The sequence below is a fragment of the Phaseolus vulgaris genome, chromosome 7 (assembly GCF_000499845.2).
Source record: "Phaseolus vulgaris cultivar G19833 chromosome 7, P. vulgaris v2.0, whole genome shotgun sequence".
Classification (NCBI taxonomy): Eukaryota; Viridiplantae; Streptophyta; class Magnoliopsida; order Fabales; family Fabaceae; genus Phaseolus; species Phaseolus vulgaris.
In genome coordinates, this window is record NC_023753.2 from 35,950,204 (window position 1) to 35,970,847 (window position 20,644).

At 26.1% G+C, this 20,644-nt stretch overlaps 4 protein-coding genes across 4 annotated transcripts; 3 read left to right on the forward strand and 1 right to left on the reverse strand.

Moving 5' to 3' along the window:
- The first annotated feature begins 6,754 nt into the window (after positions 1 to 6,754).
- Positions 6,755 to 7,759, forward strand: LOC137829442 (F-box/kelch-repeat protein At3g23880-like). The gene has a single exon (XM_068636246.1). The coding sequence runs from the start codon at positions 6,755 to 6,757 to the stop codon at positions 7,757 to 7,759; it is 1,005 nt and encodes a 334-aa protein (XP_068492347.1).
- Positions 7,760 to 9,801: 2,042 nt separating this feature from the next.
- Positions 9,802 to 11,393, reverse strand: LOC137830408 (putative expansin-B14). The gene is made up of 4 exons (XM_068637727.1): positions 11,154 to 11,393; positions 10,950 to 11,062; positions 10,646 to 10,827; positions 9,802 to 10,218 (listed from the first exon to the last, which is right to left on the reverse strand). The coding sequence occupies exons 1-4, from the start codon at positions 11,338 to 11,340 to the stop codon at positions 9,894 to 9,896; spliced, it is 807 nt and encodes a 268-aa protein (XP_068493828.1). The 5' UTR covers positions 11,341 to 11,393; the 3' UTR covers positions 9,802 to 9,893.
- A 2,289-nt stretch (positions 11,394 to 13,682) lies between these two features.
- On the forward strand, positions 13,683 to 14,837 carry LOC137829443 (F-box/kelch-repeat protein At3g23880-like). Its single transcript, XM_068636247.1, has one exon. The coding sequence runs from the start codon at positions 13,683 to 13,685 to the stop codon at positions 14,835 to 14,837; it is 1,155 nt and encodes a 384-aa protein (XP_068492348.1).
- A 4,279-nt stretch (positions 14,838 to 19,116) lies between these two features.
- Positions 19,117 to 20,173, forward strand: LOC137829445 (F-box/kelch-repeat protein At3g23880-like). The gene is made up of 2 exons (XM_068636248.1): positions 19,117 to 19,249; positions 19,443 to 20,173. Exons 1-2 carry the CDS (start codon positions 19,117 to 19,119, stop codon positions 20,171 to 20,173), a joined length of 864 nt encoding a protein of 287 aa, XP_068492349.1.
- The last annotated feature ends 471 nt before the right edge of the window (positions 20,174 to 20,644 follow it).

Genomic DNA, 20,644 nt, shown 5'->3' on the forward strand with positions numbered 1-20,644 from the left:
GCATTTTATTTTTAATAATTTTATTTTTAAATTTAAAATACTAATATATGTCATTATAATATTATAATGGATTATCTAAGGAATATTTTGATTTTTTCTGGTGTGAAAGTTTTTTTTTAATAAATTATCTTTTCCAAACTTGAAGATATATTCTTTCCTAATATATATTCACCCAAATCTCTAGAGTTTTCTTTGGTAATATGATAACTAATAATGTATTGATTATAATATATGTGATTGAGTATATCTTCAGGATCAGTTTATTTTCCCTTTAAATACTTTTGTACTCACATTTTTTCTCTTCTTTCTAAACTTCAAATTTAATCAAATAGTAGATACACTTACCGAAAAAATCAATAAATCAATATTTTATTTTTAAATTTAAAATACTAATATATATTATTATAATATTATAATGGATTATCTAAAGAATATTTTGATTTCTTCTGTTTGAAAATATTTTTTTTTAATAAATTATCTTTTCCAAACTTAAACATATATTTTTTTCCTAATATATATTCACCTATATCTCTTTGTTTCTTTGGTATCGTTGCAATTTTTGTCTGAACAAATTAACTTTGACACGTTTGTGGAAACTAGGGTTTTTGACCTTGTTTTCTTTGTGTGCATCTCATCACATAAATGTCTTCATCATCTCAATGTTTTGCAGTTCTTCCTAAAGATGGGGTTCCAAGAAAGGATCTCATGCGATTCAGGTGCACTTCAAAATGGATGAACTACCTTGTCTTAGATCGTGCATTTGTTAAACTGCACTTTCAAAGGTGTTCAAAAAATACTAACATCTTATTCACCATCGTAGACTACGATAACAATGAAACCATGTATTGTGCGTCATCATGTTCTTTACAAAGTTTACTTCAAAATCCATCATCCACTGTTGATTATTGTCATCGATTCAACCGCAATTACACTTGGGTGTATGCAATGGCTTGGTTTGCTTGCAAGATTCTTACCGTAGAATTGATTTTGAAGAATTCTGGGTTTGGTTTTGGAATCCATCCACAAGGCTAATGAGTGAAAATTATCCACGCGTGCGCATTCATTCCAATGATTGTAACCACTGTTAGTTTAAATTTGGGTTTGGCTATGATGATTGGAGTGACACTTATCAAGTTGTTTTTTGATAATAAATCACAAAAAGTTGTGAAACCTCTTACACAATTTAATTAACATATATTTAATTCCAATATGGCAAAATCAAGCTCTGAACATAATCATATGAGAAACAAGAAAATTTGTTCTTGTTGAAAAGTTCAAAACTATATTCTTTAAGTGACAAATGTTGGTGAAATATCTTAAGTTGTGATGCTTTGATCACGTTGAGTCTTTATGCAACTTATGTGTGTGGTTATCATCGAGGGGAAAAATTCATGAATAAGTTAAAAATATTTTGATACGATTTGAAGAATGAGAAATGCAATTATTTGTCAATGCCTGATGTTCATATTGAAGGGCCATCTGATGTGCCTGTGATTGAGGTTTTGAAGGGATGTTTGTATCTTTCTCATCGTCAAGGGACACAATTTCTCGTTTGGAGAATGAAGGAGTTTGGAGTTGCAACATCATGGACACCGTTGCTGAATATAAATTATGAAGGTCTTCACTTTTATGTTCCTTATGACATGCCAATTATTCCAGTGATTTTGTCCATATCTCACAATGACAATTTTCTGGTGTTTGGAAGCTATGGCAATGCAGAATTCCATCTATACAATAAGAAAGATAATAGCATATATAGTTTTGAACTTTTCAAGGAGAACAACTTTTCTTGTTTCTCATATGATTATGTTTAGAGTTTGGTTTTGTCGTATCAGAATTAAACTTATGTTAGTTAAATTGTGTAAGAGGTTTCACAACTTCATCATTTCAAGTGAATATATATTGTGTTTATTACTGTGCTGCATCATATATGAAGTGTTTTTACTAGTAGAAATTAAGGTTTGGTCTTAATCTCATCAAAAATATCGTAAGCTATTTTTTATTTTCTGATTGGTGTCTAGAACCATTGGTATCTGCTCAATTTAGTTTTTTATAATAGAATTGGGATACACACTAATTACGTTGTTGCTAGTTTATGTTTGATGTTTCTAAAAAGTCTGTAGACATTTGCTTGGTCCAGCAACTTTGCTATTTGCACCACGCTTCTTATGTCCGCACCCGCCCTTTCTGTAAAGCTTTTCGGCTGGTCCAGCTGTTTGTTATTTGTCACCCCTGTTTTTATTTGTAAACTCACAAGCTTTCATTTCCTCTTGAGAAAAATCTGGACACATACGTTTGCCCAACATTTCTAATATATAAAATAGAAAATAAATAAAAATATAACTTTGGTAGTATACCCTAATAAATTTTAAATATACGTATGGTTGTACACGTCATTTGATACGGTTGTTGAGTATTTGAATGATGATAAGCATTGCCTTTTACTTAATATATACATCTTTTCCAAAAAATTATAAAAAAATGTTCTTAATAATATTTACACAAATAATCAACTGTTTATAATTTATACCAATTTATAAATTATAGAACTTATTTATTAAATTATATATATATATGAGTAATTAAATAAAGTAAATCAGTTAGTATATAATTTAAGAAAACAATGTAAAATTAATAATCCAAAATAAGAACACTATTAATGTATGTGTCTTCTATTATTGTTAGTTGTGTGATTGTTGGTATATAGAGTGAAGTAGAGTATCACTAACATGATTTAATTTGAAGAGAAAAAACCATTAAAATTACAAGTTTTACATTAGGATATGCTATTTTAAGTTTTTTATTAAGTGATAAACCTTTTCAAAAAATTATATCATAATCAATTTTGCAATTAACAAATATAACAGTAGTATGCATGGAATTATTTTATATATAACTATACAACAAAAATGATTTCAGGAGTTTAAGGTTGTATAATAAAGAAGACTACTATTAAGAATAAATAAAAAATACACATTAACAAATTCTTCACCAACCAATGAATATAACATCATTTTCAATTTAAAATCTTAACATCATAAACATTTTCAACCTAAAATTTTAACGTTATAAGTATTTTCAAAATAAAATCTTAACATCATAAGTTTTGTGAGTTTTTTTTTCACTTTATTTAACTTACTTATTTCTATACAATATTATAAACTAACTCCTAAATATTTAACCTCTAATTTCAGCATTAATGTATGCACATGTGACATTAGCAATTCCTAAATTGAATGCATCACTTCCATAGATGACTGAATTGAATGACATTAATTTTCAGAATGCATTCAAAATGTTTGTAGTATTAATTTCTAAAATTCATTTAATTCTAGACATGAATGCTTTTCGGAAACTACACTGAATTTAAAAATGCATTAATTCTAGAAACTCAACTCGGAAACTAGCGAGAGATGAATGACAAAAAAAAAGTACTAGGAGTTATTTTTGAAATATATAAAATACAAAAAAAGATAAAAAAAACTATCTTATAATTTATTATATGAGCTTTATTCATTCACTAATTGAAATTTTCATACATTTCACTATAAGAAAATCATTAAATAGTAATCAGAGACTAAAAATAATTAGTCTCTATATTGACTAGATTAGATACTTAAAAAATATTCATATCTAAAATGATTTTTATTATTAATAAAAAAAATTAAAATAATTTCTAAATTGGTATCTAAGTTAATTAGCTACCTGATATTTAACTACTAATATTTAGTTTTTAAATCAGTCTCTAAATAGTAATATAAACTAATTTAGAATATAAAGTAGTAAGTAATTAGTGTTATATACAAATTTAGAAACCATTTCAGAAACTTTTATTAATAATAGAAACCACATATTAATAATTTTTTGTATTTTATAAAATCGTCTCTAATTTAGTCAAATAATAATTAATTATTTTGGTTTCTATAATTAGTTTATATTCAATGATTTTCTTGTAATATTTGATCATTTCGTATCAGTGATACATCCTAAAATTGACGGTTAAAATATTTATTGTTAATATAGTAATTAATTATTTTTTAAGAATAATTGAATTTTTCGTTTTCATAATTAATTTTGATTTAATACGACATCAAATAATTTATGATTTGTATTTATTTTAATTTTTTATTTATATAGAATATTAATTAATTTAGGATATTTATTTATGAATTTTTAATAATTTAATAATTTATTTAAGATTTTTTAAATATGAAATTAAATAATTTAGATTTGTATTTATTAAGATTTTGAATATAGGAAGCTTATTTATTTTGAAATTTTAGTTATTTGAGACATTAAATAGTTTAGAATTTATATTTATTTAAGATTTTGAATAATTTAAAATTTTATTTATTTTAATTTTTGATTTATTTAATATTTTGAATAATTTAAGAATCTTATTTATTTTATACTTTTATTTAAATAGAACATTAAATATTTTAGGATTCTTATTTATTTAAGATTTTGAATAATTAAATTTTGTTTACTTATAGAAAATTTCAATTTAAATAGGATATTAAATAATTTAAGATTTGTATTTATTTAGGATTTTGAATAATTTAAATTTTTTATTTTTATTTTTTAAATACAAAATTAAATTATTTATATTTGTGTTTATTTAAAATTTTGATTAATTTAATAATTTTATTTAAATAGTACATTAAATAATTTAAGATTGTGAATAATTTAGAAATTTTATTTATTTCATATTTTTTTAAATACACCAATAAAATATTTTAAATTTATATTTATTTAGAATTTTTAAATAATTCAAAATAAGAATTTTATTGATTTATATTTTATTTTAATAAAGACATTAAATAATTTAAATTTGTATTTATTTATGATTTTAAATAATTTAATAAATTTATTTATTTTATATTTTTATTTAAATAGGACTTAAATAATTTATGATTCGTATTTATTTAAATTTTTTAATAATTTTATTTATGTAAAATATGTGCCAAAATTTGTAAAATACTTACATAAATTTCAATATGTTTATACATAAGATAATTTAATTATATTTATTTTAATTGAATTTTAATCATAAAAGTAAATTTGGAATGTTACACTGTTATTTATTCAAAAATTTATTTTATCAGTCACGTTAGTCACTTTACTTACATATTTAAAAAAATTCTATTCACTTTCCATCATATTTATCTTAATTCAAATAACAATATTTTTCACTAATTTTGACCTTAGATTCACCCAAACTCAATCTGTCAAATTCATTATTAAATCCAAACAAACCATAAAATAAAAGTTACACTAAGAATAACACTATCCATAGTTTAGCGATAAAATCCTCAAAGTATTTCTAATTTTTTGTTGGTTGGTATACACATATTTCTGGCAATGTAAATGTTTTTGACTTGGCTGAAAATATTAGTTTTTGAATCAAAAGGTAAATTTAATATTTTCAATTCTACTTTTTTTGGTATATTTTTTAACTTTCCAATCTCTTAAATTTTGAAATTAACGAATTTCAATATTTTATAATTACAAATTTAAGAATGATCTTAGAGATATTGATTTAATCTTTAACAAACTAAGTTATTAGTTAGAATTTTGGAATTAATTATTTTTTATACAAAAATTACTTTTAGTTCATTTATTTATTTTTTATCTTATTTTTAAATCATTTTCTGAGAAATACTCTTCAAGTGAGATCTATTAACTCAATATAGCTTTTAAATGTTATGTAGATGAAATACCAAAGTTATACAAACATGCTATCAATATTTTTTTTAAAAAAAATTCTCATTTTAGTTATTATGAAACTTAACATTTCAATTATATCTCCTGAAGTAACAACATGAAAAAAAATATTATTAAAAAAAATAAAATGTAAAAATTAGATCAAAACTCATAAATTAAAAAAAAAATGTAGAAATTAGATCAAAACTCATAAATTAACAAAAGCTCTAAGAAAAGACTAGATGGAAACCTATTAAGTTAATTAACAACTAACAAATATTTCATATTTTTTAAAATTTGTTTTACTCAATATTGTAATTACAAAATATTTATAAGATTATATCATTTATGTATAAATACAAGAAAAAATTGAAATTATATAACAATAATTATAAAAAAGAATAATAATTTGTTAGTAACTGAATCGTTAAAACTAATTCAAACAGAGCTCTAAAATTTTATTTTAATTTAACTTTGAATTTTGTATTAAATTAAAACCAAACAAAAACTTATTTGATTTTTATATTTAGTTGAAGTGAATTTTAAATAAAAAAAATTAAACCAAAAGTTACAAACACCATATAAGTTTGTAATTTATAACAAATTTTAGTAAAAAAAAGTAACGTAACATATTAATGTATTGATTATAATATATGTGGTTGAGTATATATTCAGGATCACTTTATTTTCTCTTTAAATATTTTTGTACTGAAATTTTTATTTTTTTTTTAAATTTCAATTTTAATCAAATAGTAGTTACACTTATCGAAAAATTCAATTATTTTTAAATTTAAAATACTAATATATATTATTTTAATGGATTATTTAAAGAATATTTTGATTTTTTCTGGTGTGAAAATATATTTCTTTCTAATAAATTATCTTCTCCAAACTTGAAGATATATTTTTTCCTAATATATATATTGACTAAGATATCTGTGTTTAGTTGGTTATCGGATTTGCAATTTTTCTCTAAACAAATTAACTTTGACACTTTTATGTAAACTAGGGTTTTTGACCTTGCTTCGTTTGTGTGCATCTCATCACATAAATGTCTTCATCATCTCAATGTTCTGCAGTTTTTCCTGAAGAACTGATGATAGATATTATGTCAAGGGTTCCAGTGAAGGATCTCATGCGATTCAGTTGCACTTCAAAATGGATGAACCATCTCATCTTAGATCGTGCATTTGTTAAACTACACCTTCAAAGGTGTTCCAAAAACACTAACATCTTATTAACCACAGTAGACTACGAGAACAATGAAACCATGTATTGTGCTGCATCATGTTCTTTACAAAGTTTATCTCAAAATCCATCATCTACCATTGATTATTATTGTCATCGATTCAACAACCACAATTACACTGTCTTGGGTGTATGCAACGGCTTGGTTTGCTTGCAAAGTGACACTTACCTAGTTGTTTTTTTGGATAATAAATCGCATAAAATAGAGGTTAGTGTTCATTCTTTAGGTGACAGTTGTTGGAGAAATATCTTAAGTTGTGATGCTTTGGTCACGTTGGGTTTGAGTGGAGCTTATGTGTGTGGTACTATAAACTGGTTAGGAGCTCCCAAATCCGGTTTTCGTTATGAAGGGGAAAATTTCATGAATAAGTTAAAAATATTTTCTTACAATGTGAAGAATGAGAAATACAATTATTTGTCAATGCCCGATGTTCGTTGTGAAGGGTCCCCTGATGCTCCTGTAATTGCGGTTTTTAATGGATGTTTGTGGTTTTCTTATCGTCAAGGGACACGATTTCTTGGTTGGACAATGAGAGAGTTTGGAGTTGCAAAATCATGGACATTGTTGCTGAATATAAATTATGAAGATCTTCACATTCATGTTCCTTATGGCATGCCAATTATTCCAGTGATTTTGTGCATATCTGAGAATGATGATGTTTTGCTTGGAAGCTATGGTACTGCAGAATTCTTTCTATACAATAAGAAAGATAATAGGATAGATCGTTATGAACTTTTCAATGACAACATGTTTTGTTGTTTCTCGCATGATTGTGTTCAGAGTTTGGTTTTGCCATATCCAAATTAAACTTATGTTAGTTAAATACTTTTCAATGACAACACATGTTTTGTTGTTTCTCGCAGTGTTCAGAGTTTGGTTTTGCCATATCCAAATTAAACTTATGTTAGTTAAATATTTTTCAATGACAACATGTTTTGTTGTTTCTCGCATGATTGTGTTCAGAGTTTGGTTTTGCCATATCCAAATTAAACTTATGTTAGTTAAATACTTTTCAATGACAACACATGTTTTGTTGTTTCTCGCAGTGTTCAGAGTTTGGTTTTGCCATATCCAAATTAAACTTATGTTAGTTAAATACTTTTCAATGACAACACATGTTTTGTTGTTTCTCGCAGTGTTCAGAGTTTGGTTTTGCCATATCCAAATTAAACTTATGTTAGTTAAATACTTTTCAATGACAACATGTTTTGTTGTTTCTCGCATGATTGTGTTCAGAGTTTGGTTTTGCCATATCCAAATTAAACTTAGGTTAGTTAAATTGTGTAAGAGGTTTCAGAACTTCATTATTTCAAGTGAATATATATTGTGTTCATTTCTAAAGAACTTCATTCGCTTCGCCAAGCAACTTTACTATTTGCACCACGCTTCTTATGTCCGCACCACCCCTTTCTGTAAAGCCCGTAAGGTTGTACACGTCATTTGATGTACGTTGTTGAGTATTTGAATGATGATAAGCATTGTCTTCTACTTAATATTTTTTTTTCCAAAAAATTATAAAAAAATGGTTTTAATAAGATTTACACAAATAATCAACTTTGTATAATTTATATCAATTTATAAACAATAGAAGTTATTTATTAAATTATATATATATAAGTAAGTAAATAAAGTAAATGAGTTAGTACTTCACATAATTTAAGGAAACAATATAAAATTAATAATCCAAAATAAGAACACTATTAATGTATAATGTATGTGTCTTCTATTATTGTTAGTTGTGTGACTGTGTGGTATATAGAGTGAAGTAGAGTATCACTAACATGATTTAATTTGAAGAGAGACAACCATTAAAATTACAAGTTTTCCATTAGGATATGCTGTTTTAGGTTTTTTAATAAGTGATAAACCTTTTCAAAAAATTATATCATAATTAATTTTGCAATTAACAAATATAAGAGTAGTATGCATGGAATTATTTTATGTATAACTATACAACAAAAATGATTTCATGAGTTTAAGGTTGTATAATAAAGAAGACTACTATTAAGAATCAAACAAAAATACACATTAACAAATTCTTCACCAATAAATAAAGATAACATCATTTTCAATTTAAAATCTTACCATCATAAATATTTTCAATCTAATACTACAAGAAAATCATGAAATAGAAACCAATTTTTAGAAATCAAAATAATTAGTTACAATAATAACTAAATTAGAGAATATTTTAGAAACTAAAAAAAATTGGTTTCTAAATTAGTTTCTATTATTATTAAATAGTTTCTAAATTGGTATATAATTAACAACCAAATTTTTGCTACCAAATTTTCTTGGTCGCTAATTAGATACCAATTTAAAAACTATTTAACAATAATATAAACTAATTTAGAAACCAATTTTTTTTTAGTTTCTAAAATAGTTTCTAATTTAGTTACTATTGCAACTAATCATTTTGGTATCTAAAAATTGGTTTCTATTTCATGATTTTCTTGTCGTGTAAAATTTTAACAGTTTTGTGAGTTTTTTTTTTCACTTCTTATTTAACTTACTTATTTCTATACAATATTATACACTAACCCCTACTTTAACTCCTAAATATTTAACCTCTAATTTCAGCATTAATGTATGCCCATGTGACATTAGCAATTCCTAAATTGAATGCATCACTTCCATAGATGACTGAATTGAATGACATTAATTTTCAGAATGCATTCAATATGTTTGTAATATTAATTTCTAAAATTCATTGAATTGTAGACATCAATGCATATATCAACAATTGATATTTTAAATTAGTCTCATTGTAATCCAGTAATAAAAAATATAATCATCCATCTATGGTTTATTTGAATGATTTATAATGGTAACTAAGATCCAATTCAAAACTAATGAACAATTGTTTTATTAATTATATTATAAATTAAGCATAATAGCCACAAGGTGATGATGATCCAATCCAATGTAATGGAGAAGGGATTCAAAAATTAACATTTGATCTATAAGTATGACCAGGTGTCCAACCATGAGGGATGACATTGCTAGCCACAACAGTCTTCCTAGACCTAAAGTTGGTTAGCTTGATAGATAATGGTGCTCTCAGTGGTGACCCTTTGTTAAATTTCCAAACTGCACCCCAAGATTTTTGCATGGGAATCCATGATCCTGCAGATTCTTCCTTCAGTTCAACCTTGTCAAGTTCACCATCTCCCTCCTCGTATTCAACCATCACTGCAAAATATTCTTGGTTCGATCCAGAGTCCACACGAAAAGCTATTGACATGCCGCGATACTCGCATTCAACCCTGCAAAAATTCAAATTCATCATTTTTCTCTAGAGTAAATCCAATTTTTGTACCATTTTCAGAGACAGAACGTTGGAGATTTCATAGAGACGAGGACAATTCATTGTATATAAATGGTTGCAAACATAATCTCATGAGTCGGTTTCATGAGGTTGAGGTAGTTAAAGTCCACTTTGTAATATGGTATCAGAGTCATTTCAAGTCTATCCTAACGAGGGTTTGTTGGGCTTATCGGACCACCTACTATTAGGCTGTTATCGGACCACCCATAATATGCAAACCTCATCTCATAACCGGTTTTATGGGATTGAGGTAAACTTAAAGTCCACTTCGTAATACAGAAACATGAAACATAATTAAAGCATATTTGAAACATGACTATGAAATACTGATAAAAATGTAAACCTATAGAAACTAAGATACCCACTTGCTGTATTCAATGACTATTTTGCCAGCATTGCGTAGCTGATTGCCTTGCCCTGGAACTGCCATTGCACCAAAAGCAGCACCACTCAAATCAAAATGTGCGGCTTCACATTCAGGACACAGATCAGTGATCACTACCCTCACAGGTTTGCCTGAGCACGCTTCATTCCCTCTGCACTTCACCTGAGAAATTGTAACAAAATTGGAATACCAACGTATATATTAATAACATATTGATACATTTTCTGTGTGATGTTGTTTAAAATTTATTAAGTATTTAGATACGTATATGTTTTAACTGGCACCTGGTAACAAGAACCACAGCCTTTGCCTGATTCAAACAATGGAGGGCTTCCTGCTGCTATCATTGATGAGAATGGAGGCACCCCAACAGTGCTGCCATAACCACAAGCACCACCTACATATATAATTAACAAATTTTCTTATTCAATATTCCTTTCAACCATTTTACCAAGGGAAAACTGCATGTGTCTAAACTTTTCTAATACCTTCACTTCCATCCCCATTGGCAGGTCCATACCAAGTAGCCACACCAGGTGACCAATTGGATGAATCAATGGAAGCATTAGCAATTTTTTTGGGGTTGAAACAAGAGGAAGGGACCACTAGGAGTATTGAAAGTGAAGCCAAAAGATTGAGTGAATGAGAGAATGCAGGTTTATGTGTAGGAGACATATTAGTTATGACAGTATCACTGGGATGCTGTTACTTCCCTTAGGTGCTGATAGTTTGTGATATATGTGTGAAATATAGGTGGTGCATAGTATGGTATTTATAGGAGTAAACAAGGTTGGTGAACCCCAAAACAAGTAAAAAGTATTCCATGTGTTTAATTCATGACCCAGAACTTTGAGTCTCTCTTTGAATGTTTACAAAAGAACAAGACAAATGTCACATTTCCCAAAAGAGTATTTGATTATTTGACCACCAATGTATCAAATTACATAAATTACATCTTCCAATACTTTATTATTTTACAAAATTGTCCCCGTCACATAAGTAATAGAGCATTTGAAGAAGTTGTATTATGAAGCACAGAAAAAATTGGTTGTAAGAAAATCATTTTGCTTCCCAAAATATGGTTTATTAACAGTTGAACTCACTATCATACAAACTTAATAATGATACATTGACCACCAAACTTAATAATGATACATTGACCACCTTGTTCTAGATTTTTTTTATTAGCAAATAACAATGAAATTAAATGAGACCACTACAGGGGTGGTCCAATCCTTATACAGTAAAATGATGTTCACAGAGTACCTTTTCAACTACATATCAGCCAATAAGACCTCCTACCGTCTAACCCATCTCTACCAAAATAACAAAGAATAACAAGGAACAATCATTGACCACCTTGGTCCAGTGATATGAAGAAATGATATTTTTGTCATTTCATACAAAAAGTTGAAATTTTAGATAAAGAAATGAAGTTGTATACTGGTGTAAGTTGTCAATATATCACTTCTCATAATAATAATAAAGAATAAGAGACAACATAAGTTAGAAAGTAAACTAAAGAAAAAACAAGGAAGAAATCAACATACAAAATTAAGGTAAAGTGTTAATGAAAGTCAATTTACAAAATTAACTGTAAAAAAATTATAATTACAAGTTTTCCTCTTTAGAAGATGAACTCTAATAAACAGACTGGCTTGGTATATAATTTTTTTAGTATGTCAAGTTTTTTTATCAATAAAAATAAATAAATAAATGTGATCTTTCAGAAATGGTTCAACCCTTATACATCTTGGACTAAAGGCCCATACAATATTCCAAACAAAAACAACAATTACTACTAATATTAGGTAACTTGAACAATAATTCTCATTTATTTGTAATTGTTCCTATACATATTCAACCTAATATATACATAACTACAACTTCACTAAAAGATTTAGTATTTCAAAACTCGTGTATAATCCCTTCAAAATCCATACAAACTGAAACATCAAAAGCATTAATAATGATATATGATCTACTTTTAGTAGACGTTGCAAAGATTAGACGGGTTAGTATTAGTGTTAGAGAGACTATCTTATAAGTATGATTAAATTTAATTTTGGATTTTGTATTAAATTAAAACTACACAAAAACTTATTTGAAAATAAGTTGTTAGATTCAAAATAACAAAACTGAACCCAAAACTACTCATTATATCTAAATATAATGTTATATTTAAAAGTTAATTAACAACTAACAAACTTTTGATATTTCTTAAAGGCTGTTTTACTCATTATACTATAATTACAATATATTTATAAGATTATATAATTTATATATAAATACAAGAAAAAATTGAAATCGTATAACAATAATTATACAAAAGAATAATAAGTTGTTAGTAATTGAAATCGTTAAAATTAATTCAAATAGAGCTCTGAAATTTTATTTTAATTTTGAATTTTGTATTAAATTAAACCAAAAAAAAAACTTATTTGATTTTTATATTTATTCGGAGTGAATTTTTAATAAAAAAAATTAAAGCAAAAGTTGCAAACACCATATAAATTTGTAATTTATAATAAATTTTAGTCAAAGAAAAAGTAATGTAATATATTCACACTATCTTCAATATGATAACTAATGTATTGATTATAATATGTGGTTGAGTATATCTTCAGGATCACTTTATTTTCTCTTTAAATATTTTTGTACTGACATTTTTTCTCTTTTTTTTAAACTTCAATTTTAATCAAACAGTAGTTACACTTACTGAAAATATTCAATAAATTAATATTTTAAATTTAAATTTAAAATACTAATATATATCATTATATTATTATAATGGATTATAAAAGAATATTTTGATTTTTTCTGGTGTGAAAATATTTTTTTCCTAATAAATTATCTTTTCCAAACTTGAAAATATATTTTTTTCTAATATATACATTGACCGCATCTCTTGATCTCTTTGTTTCTTTTGTTATTGAATTTGCAATTTTTTCTGAACAAATTAACTTTCTGTAAATTAGGGTTTTTGACTTGCTTCCTTTCTGTGCCTCATCACATAAATGTCTTCATCATCTCAATGTTCTACACTTCTTCCTGAAGAAGTGATGATGGAGATTTTGTCAAGAGTTCCAGTGAAGGATCTCGTGCGATTCAGGTGCACTTCAAAATGGATGAACCACCTCGTCTTAGATCGTGCATTTGTTAAACTGCACCTTCAAAGGTGTTCCAAAAACACTAATATCTTATTAACCATTGGAAACTACGAGAGTAATGAAACCATGTATTGTGCGACATCACTTTCTTTACAAAGTTTTCTTCAACATCCATCATCCACCATTGGTCATTCTCATCGATTCAACCGCAATTACAATGTCTTGGGTGTATGCAACGGCTTGGTTTGCTTGCAAGATTCTCACTATGGATTTGATGGTCAAGAATTATGTGTCCGGTTTTGGAATCCATCCACAAGGCTAATGAGCGAAGATTCCCCTCGCCTGCGCATTCCTTCCAATGATTTTGGCTACCCGTTTCAATTCGGGTTTGGCTACGATGATTGGAGTGACACTTACCAAGTTGTTTTGTGTGATAATAAATCACAAAAAATGGAGGTTAGTGTTCATTCTTTAGGTGACAGTTGTTGGCGAAATGTCTTAAGTTGTAATGCTTTGGTCACGTTGAGTCTTTATGGAGCTTATGTGTGTGGTACTGTAAACTGGTTAGCTGTTCCTAAATTCGATTATGCTTTTCAATGGAAAAATGTTAGCATGAATGAGTTAATAATATTTTCTTACGATGTGAAGAATGAGAAATGCAATTATTTGTCCGTGCCTGATGTTGATTGTGAAGTGACCCCTGAGGTGCCTGTGATTGAGGTTTTGAAGGGATGTTTGTGTCTTAATCATCGTCAAGGGACACAGCTTCGTGTTTGGACAATGAGAGAGTTTGGAGTTGCAAAATCGTGGACACCGTTGCTGAATATAAATTATGAAGATCTTAACATTCATGTTCTTCATGGCATGCCAACTACTCCAGTGATTTTGTGCGTATCTGAGAATGATAATGTTCTATTGCGTGGAAGCTATGATACTGCAGAATTTATTATGTACAATAAGAAAGATAATAAGATACTTCGTTATGAAGTTTTCGAGGACAATGACTTTTATTGTTTCTCATATGATTATGTTCACAGCTTGGTTTTGCCATATGGAAATTAAGCTGTCTTATGTTTAATTAAGCTGTCTTATGTTTCTTAAATTGTGTAAGAGGTTTCACAACTTCATGATGTGAGATTAATATATTGTGTTATTACTTTGCACCTATTCGGCTGGCCCAGCATTATTTTGCACCACGTTTCTTATGTCAGCACCACCCCTTTCTAAAAAACATGGGCTTTCAGCTGGCCCAGTAGTTTTATTATTTGTGACCCCTGCTTTTATTTATACACCCAAATAAAATTTAAATATCTGATCATAAGTATCATCTTTTATTCAATACCTTTTTTTCAATTTTTTTTTTAAGAAAACATGTTTGAATAATCTTTACACAAATAATAATATTATTTATAATTTACACTTTATCCACATCATTCGTAAAACAGTATTATATCTTTTTCAATCAATATAAACAATAAAAAACATAAAATATGAAAAAATTTAAAAATATAAGATATAATTAACTATGGATTTTCGATTTTGATACTATTAAGAATAAAAAAAATACACATTAAGAAAATCTGCATCAATGAAGATAATATCATTTTCAATCTTGGCATCATAAATATTTCAACCTAAAATTTTAACATTATAAGTATTTTCAATCTAAAATCTTAACATTATAAGTTTTGTGACTTTTTTTTTTCACTTATTATTTAACTTAGCTGTCTGTTACAATATTATATACACTAACTCATACCTTAGCTCCAGAATATTTAACCTCTAATCTAATCATTAATATATTTTTTAGAGATTAAAAATAATTAGCTACTACATCTGATTAAATTAAATACTATTTTAGACATTAAAAAAATTATTGATTTTTAAGTTAGTTTATAGAATTGATAAATAGTTTTTAAATTGATATCTAATTAATTACAAATATTTTAACTATCAATTATTTATATTCTAAATTTGATAAAAAAAATCTTGATAAATATTTAAATACTAATTTAAAAACTATTTATTAATAATAAAAACTAATTTAAAAATCAATAATTTTTTAATCTCTAAAATAATATCTATTTAATCATGGTCTTATAATGCATGTCACATTACCAAAATATATAATCATGTCATGAGAAGAGTCTAACATCACGAATCAACGATTTATTAATAAAAGTTAACTCAGACTATAACAAGCAATGAGATAAAATATGTATTCAAAATTTTGAAAATATGATATAGAATAATGACATTCAGGCTTAAAAAATTGTAAAATAATGATAGTTAAATTGTAAAATACTTAACTTAACCTAATTAATTTTTTAATTTTGTATATATGTTCACTTTCTCAATGTAATTCTGCAGATTATGAAATTTATTAAAAAAAATACATATATTTCCATAACATATTAATTAGAATGCATTAAATATGTTTGTAATATTAATTTCTAAAATTCATTTAATTCTTGACATTAATGCATTTTGGAAACTACACTGAATTTAAAAATACATTAAATGTATTTTAAAAATTAACTCGCTAAAAGTTAAAATTTTAGTTTATCCTCTGTTTATATCAACTCAACTCGAAAACTATGAGAGAGATGAATGACAAGAAAAAATATAAGGAGTTATTTTTAGAATATATAAAATGCAAAAAAAAAGATGGAGTAAAAAAATTAACTTATAATTCATTATCATGAACTTTATTCATCCATTACAAGAAAATTAAGAATTTTTTTTCGTATCCGGAATTTATGAATATTAAAAATTTTGATTTCTATAAATGATAAAATTTTATTTGGTTGATTGAAATTATCTCTAGGAATATTTATGAATATTAAAATTTTTGATTTCTATAAATGATAAAAATTTATTTGGTTGATTGAAATTATCTCTAGGAATATTTATGAATATTTTCTAATTTATGGGAATTAAGAGGAATTATTTTCAAAATAATGTATTAAAAATATTACTAAAATAAACTGCTTTCCATTTTAATTCTTAAATTAGATCGCTGGAGCCGAATTGTCAGCTTAAAACCTTGTATTGAAAAAGGCCCTAATCGATCTTAAAAAGTAAAATTCCAGCTTCATTTTTTATTTTATTTTTAAATAAGAAAAAAGGGAGGAAAATCTAAAATTCAAAACTTAAAAATTTATTTTAGAAAAGCACTTCTGAAATAAATAAAAAAATACATAATATGAATAAAATAAACATGAAACATAATAGGATTCTAAAGAAATAATGCAAATATGAAAATTTGACCTACACGCAGACCCTATTTAAAAAATTATAGAGGGTATTTTGGTTCTTTCCCTTAAGTGATAGAATGTATATTCAATAATTTTAAAGTTAGTAATTAAAATATTAATAATTAATTATATATCACTTTATAAATTTTAATAATAATGAAAAATACTTTAGATATCAGTGTACTTTAGAACAATCACCAAAACCAACTTAAGTGTGAAGTTAGTATTATATATATATATATATATATATATATATATTTATTGAGGATTTTAGAAAAACAGTATTATAATTTTATTGATTTTAATTAAATAAATTAAATTTAAAAAATGTGCATCCATTGAATGAATAAAAAGACTAATTAATAATTAAAATGTATTAAGAAACCAATAATTATGGGTAGTACTGATTGTTAAGTAAGTTTTCAAAAACCCATTCAAAAAGATAAAAAAAATATTAAAACTGAAATTTAGAGTTATTTATTTATTTTTCTTCAATCAAACAGTTTAATTTATATGTTATATTGAAGAAAAAAAAAACTGAACTTAACAACTTATTTTATTTGGGAACAGGCGTTACTAGTGGATTTTTTAGTCTTTATTTTTATTTTTATTATTATTATATATATATATTTAAATATAAATTTAGGTGTATTTGTATGTATGAAATATATGTTATTAAGTCTGTTAAAAAACTGTTATTCATTCAAATTTGTTTTTGATAATTCTTTTAAATAGAAAAATTAATATCCCTCACAATTAAGTGAAAACAAATAAAATAAAATTAACGTACTCTATTTTCATTTCCAGACAGTTAAATGGAAACAAATAAATTAAAAAAAATCTTATTTAATAAAAAAGAATATTAGTTTAAAATAGAAAATTAACCCAATCTCATTATGGTGTGAAAGTATTTTTTTTAATAAATTATTTTTTTCTAAACTTGAAGATATATTTTTTCCTAATCTATATTCACCCAAATCTCTTTATTTCTTTGGTAATATAATAACTAATGTATTGATTATAATATATGTGGTTGAGTATATCTTCAGATCACTTTACTTTCTCTTTAAATACTTTTGTACTGACATTTTTTTTCTTTTTTTAAACTCCAATTTTAATCAAATAGTAGTTACACTTACCCAAAAATTCAATAAATTAATATTTTATTTTAAAATTTAAAATACTAATATATATCATTATAATATTATAATGGATTATCTAAAGAATATTTTGATTTTTTTGGTGTGAAGGTTTTTTTTTTCTAATAAATTATCTTTTCCAAACTTGAAGATATTTGTTTTCCTAATATATATTCACCCAAATCTCTTTATTTCTTTGGTAATATGATAACTAATAACTAATATATTGATTATAATATATGTGGTTGAGTATATCTTCAATATCACTTTATTTTCTCTTTAAATACTTTTGTACTGACATTTATTCTCCTTTTTTAAACTTCAATTTTAATCAAATAGTAGTTACACTTACCAAAAATTCAATAAATTAATATTTTATTTAAAATTTAAAATACTAATATATATCATTATAATATTATAATAGATTATCTAAAGAATATTTTGATTTTTCTTGTGTGAAAGATATATTTTTTCCTAATATATTTTAACCCAAATCTCTTTGTTTCTTTGGTAATATGATAACTAATGTATTGATTATAATATTATAATATATGTGGTTGAGTATATCTTCAGAATCACTTTATTTTCTCTTTAAATACTTTTGTACTGACATTTTTTTCCCTTTTTTAAACTTCAATTTTAATCAAATATTAGTTACACTTACCGAAAAATCAATAAATTAATATTTTATTTTTAAATTTAAAATACAAATATATAGTATTATATTATTAATGGATTATCTAATGAATATTTTGATTTTTTCTAGTGTGAAAGTATTTTTTTCTAATAAATTATCTTTTTCAAAGTTAAACATATATTTTTTCTTAATATATATTCACTCAGATCTCTTTGTTTCTTTGGTTATCGGATTTGCAATTTTTCTCTGAACATTGTGTAAACTAAGATTTTTGACTTTGTTTCCTTTGTGTGCATCTCATGACATAAATGTCTTCATCATCTCAATGTTGTGCAGTTTTTCCTGAAGAACTGATGATAGAGATTTTGTCAAGGGTTTCAGTGAAGGATCTCATGCGATACAGGTGCATTTCAAAATGGATGAACCACCTCGTTTTAGATCGTGCATTTGTTAAACTGCACCTTTAAAGGTGTTCCAAAAACACTAACATCTTATTAACCATAGGAGATTACGAGCGCAGTAAAACCATGTGTTGTGCAACATCATGTTCTTTACAAAGTTTACTTCAAAATCCATCATCCATTGATTATTCTCATTGTCTTGGGTGTATGCAACGGCTTGGTTTGCTTGCAAGATTCTCACTATGTAGATGATTGTGAAGACTTCTGGGTCCGATTTTGGAATCCATCCACAAGGCTAATGAGCGAAGATTCTCCATGCGTGCGCTTTCCTTCCGATGATTCGTTTATATTCGGGTTTGGGTTTGGCTACGATGATTGGAGTGACACTTATCAAGTTGTATTTTTGGATAATAAATCAGAGAAAATGGAGGTTAGTGTTCATTCTTTAGGTGACAGTTGTTGGAGAAATGTCTTAAGTTGTGATGCTTTGGAGACGTTGAGTCTTTATGGAGTTTATGTGTGTGGTACTATAAACTGGTTAGCACTTCCCAAATCCGAATCTGGTTTTGATTATGGATGGAGAGATGTTACCATGAATGAAATAAAAATATTATCTTATGATGTGAAGAATGAGAAATGCAATTATTTGTCCATGCCTGATTTTCATTGTGAAGTGCCCCATGATGAGCCTGTGATTCAGGTTTTCAAGGGATGTTTGTGTCTTTCTCATCGTCAAGGGACACAGCTTTTTGTTTGCACAATGAGAGAGTTTGGAGTTGCAAAATCGTGGACACCGTTGCTGAATATAAATTATGAAGATCTTGATATTCATGTTCTTCATGGCATGCCTACTATTCCAATGATTTTGTGCATATCTGAGAATGATGATGTTCTGCTGCTTGGAAGCTATAATAGTGCTGAATTCTTTCTGTACAATAAGAAAGATAATAGGATAGATCGATAAGAAGTTTTCAATGACAAAGAGTTTTATTACTTCTCTTATGATTATGTTCACAGCTTGGTTTTGCCATATCGAAATTAAGTTGTCTTATGTTAGTTAAATTGTGTAAGAGGTTTCACAACTTCATGATTTGAGATTAATATATTCTATTTATTACTTTTGTTGCATCATTTGACACTTGTTGCTAGTTTATGGTTCTAGTTCTCTTTCTAAAAAGCCTGCACCTATTAGGCTGGCCCAGCAACATTTGCACCACGTTTTTTTATGGACGGTTTATTCCTGCACCTCCATATCTTCTTCAAGCACCTCCACACACAACATGAAAATACATGTTTATCCTTCTTATGCCACCCCATAGAATAACTTCCGGATTATATAATTCAGAAACGCATTTGAAAAAAGACTTCTGGATTACATAATCCAGAAGTTAAAAAAGACTTCCAGATTATGAAATCCGGAAAGTAATCATGCATC